The sequence below is a fragment of the Penaeus monodon genome, chromosome 3 (assembly GCF_015228065.2).
Source record: "Penaeus monodon isolate SGIC_2016 chromosome 3, NSTDA_Pmon_1, whole genome shotgun sequence".
NCBI classification, from domain to species: Eukaryota; Metazoa; Arthropoda; class Malacostraca; order Decapoda; family Penaeidae; genus Penaeus; species Penaeus monodon.
Window position 1 is genome coordinate 47,401,849 of NC_051388.1, and position 2,500 is coordinate 47,404,348.

Below are 2,500 nucleotides of genomic sequence, written 5' to 3' on the forward strand. Positions count from 1 at the left end.
CAAACGGTTGTCTGTGTTGTAGACAGCTGTAGAGATGTAGTTCATGTACTGAAGTTTAAAGCCCTTACCCTAAGTTTTGCAACTTTGATTGGAATTATAGCTTAATCAGTACGTATAAGATAACTTTTGTCTACTAATTTCTAAGGAAAAGTTTATTAACTTTATATTTGTCACTTTGCAATCTCTTACTTATATAATTTTCATATTCAGAAATGTTCATGGATACTTTATTTTTAGCCCTTTTGATTTTTCAGCTGTTGAGAACATGGGCAAAATTTGTATCTCTTTTCTTTTAGTTAATAGGTTATAATTTCTCTTTCATTTTCCAAAAAGGAGAATGAGTCTCATTGATAATGCACATTAATCTCTGTGATAAGCACCTGTGCTTCGTAAAGTCTTCTCTGTGGGTCCTGGCAGTATTCCATGGATGATCACAGCTGAACTCTTTTCCCAGGGCCCACGTCCAGCTGCCATGTCCATTGCTGTTCTAGTTAATTGGCTGTCTAATTTCCTTGTTGGAATCGGTTTTCCAAAAATGCAGGTAGGAAAGAGTAACAACATTCATTTATAAATGCACATTAGGAAGTCTTGATTTACTGATGTGCTGATGTATATAGCATCTGAAGTTGCATGAATGATCTTGCCAGCTATCAGTTTCAGTGATTAGTGATTCTACCTGTGTTTTTGTAAGGCAGTGATAGTTACTTCCTGTTCAGTGGTTGCCATCTGTATATTCCATAGCATAAATCACTAAAATCTCAGTAAATATTTTTCTCTATCTGTTACTGCCTTGTTGAATGGAATAGAATGGTGTAATTGACTACTCCAGTAGGATTAAGCAGAGAAAGCAGATCAGGAAGATTCTCAATGAGATTTAAGCGAGATGAGGCGTTGAGAGACAGCGATTATAGAATCACTGGAGAAGATAGCGAAGATGAGATGCAGCTGATCGAGAGTAGCGAGCTGAGTTAGATCAGACGCTGAGTTTAGTAATCTGAGGCTAGAATTTGGGACATAAAGCATATTAGACGAGTGGAGTGAGACTGAAGATGCATGAGCAGAAGAGCGAGAGAGAGAGAGAGAGCGAGAGAGAGAGAGAGAGAGAGAGAGCGAGAGAGAGAGTGAGAGAGAAGAGAGCGAGAGAGAGAGAGAGCGAGAGAGAGAGGAGAGAGAGAGAGGAGAGAGGAGAGAGTAGAGAGAGGAGAGAGAGAGAGCGAAGAGAGAGAGAGAAGAGAGAGAGCGAGAGGAGAGGAGAGAGAGCGAGAGAGAGAGAGAGAGAGAGTTGTTATAAATGATAAATGCATATATTTGAGGTTGCATGTTAGGGCTTGCATACCAAGCCCATGCAAAGCAGTTCTTTGTGTAACTGGCTTTTCATTTAGCAAACAAACATATATTGAATTACAATTGTGATACATAGCTACTGACTGCAATTACAAAATGACAGTCTCCAAGCTATTATTGCTACATCAGTGATATTTTAGAAGTTAGATTTGACTGAATGCTTTGTTAAATCATGTGAAGTTTACCCAAATATGTTGTTAACAGTTCATAATGTTTGGATATTTTTACACTAACATGTTATCACAAAGAGGGAAATAGTCTGAAGTGTTGCTACATCAATGTTTTGTGTTCAACTATTAAATTCAGATAACCAACAATCAACAAAAGTCACTTTTTCAAATATTGGCAACCTTTGTCAAATCAGGGACTCATTGAATGCATACCCATACTGCTTACATTATGCCATAGTAGATTGGGCTTGGGCGTATAATGATGAAAATAGGATATTGATTCCAGATTTTTTTTTTTTCTTTTTTTCAATAAAGCTTTTTCCATTTCACAGGAGGCATTTGAAAACTACACCTTTTTGCCATTTAGTGTCCTACTCGCGTGCTTCTGGGTGTTTACATACTACAAGGTGCCAGAGACCAAGAATAAGACCTTTGAAGAAATCTCTGCAATCTTCCAAAGAGGGGTTGACAGGTATGCTGTGTTTTGTTGTTCTCATATATGTTTTTGTGTCTGTTTTATTACTATGATTGGTGATATAGATGTATGCATTTAAAATCTATAATTCTTATTGTAAGGAAAGGAGATTCATCACATCATACATCATTAATTTTTGGATCGGTTGCATCTTGTGTGTTTTATTTTCTTTAATTTTTATTTATTTATGTATTTATTTATTCATTTATTATTATTTTCTAAGATATTCAAAATATCATTAGTTTTATCACAGAGCATCTTGCAGCAAAGAGATTGAATTCATTGTCGGAACTAATTAAAAAGAAATAGAATAGAATTTGCTTCATACATACTAAAGATACAGTAAAGAGTACTGTTTTCAGGCCGCAGCAGAACTACATGCTAGAGGAGGAGGAAATTATACCATTGTTATAGTACCAAAATATATCTGTCAATAAAGTGTTAAAATGAAACTTGGAAATTCTGTCCCATGATATCTTTTTAATCAGCAGCAAAACTTTGGTTAAGGTTT

At 35.8% G+C, this 2,500-nt stretch overlaps 1 protein-coding gene across 1 annotated transcript in view; it reads left to right on the forward strand.

The window, feature by feature from the left end:
* The window catches only part of LOC119586656 (glucose transporter type 1-like), a 148,288-nt gene that overhangs the window by 117,081 nt on the left and 28,707 nt on the right, over positions 1-2,500 (forward strand). Inside the window, exons 12-14 of the mRNA XM_037935398.1 lie at positions 238-278; positions 378-541; positions 1,847-1,986. Of these exons, the coding sequence (XP_037791326.1) occupies positions 238-278; positions 378-541; positions 1,847-1,986 (345 nt within the window). The remainder of the gene's footprint in view (positions 1-237; positions 279-377; positions 542-1,846; positions 1,987-2,500) is intronic.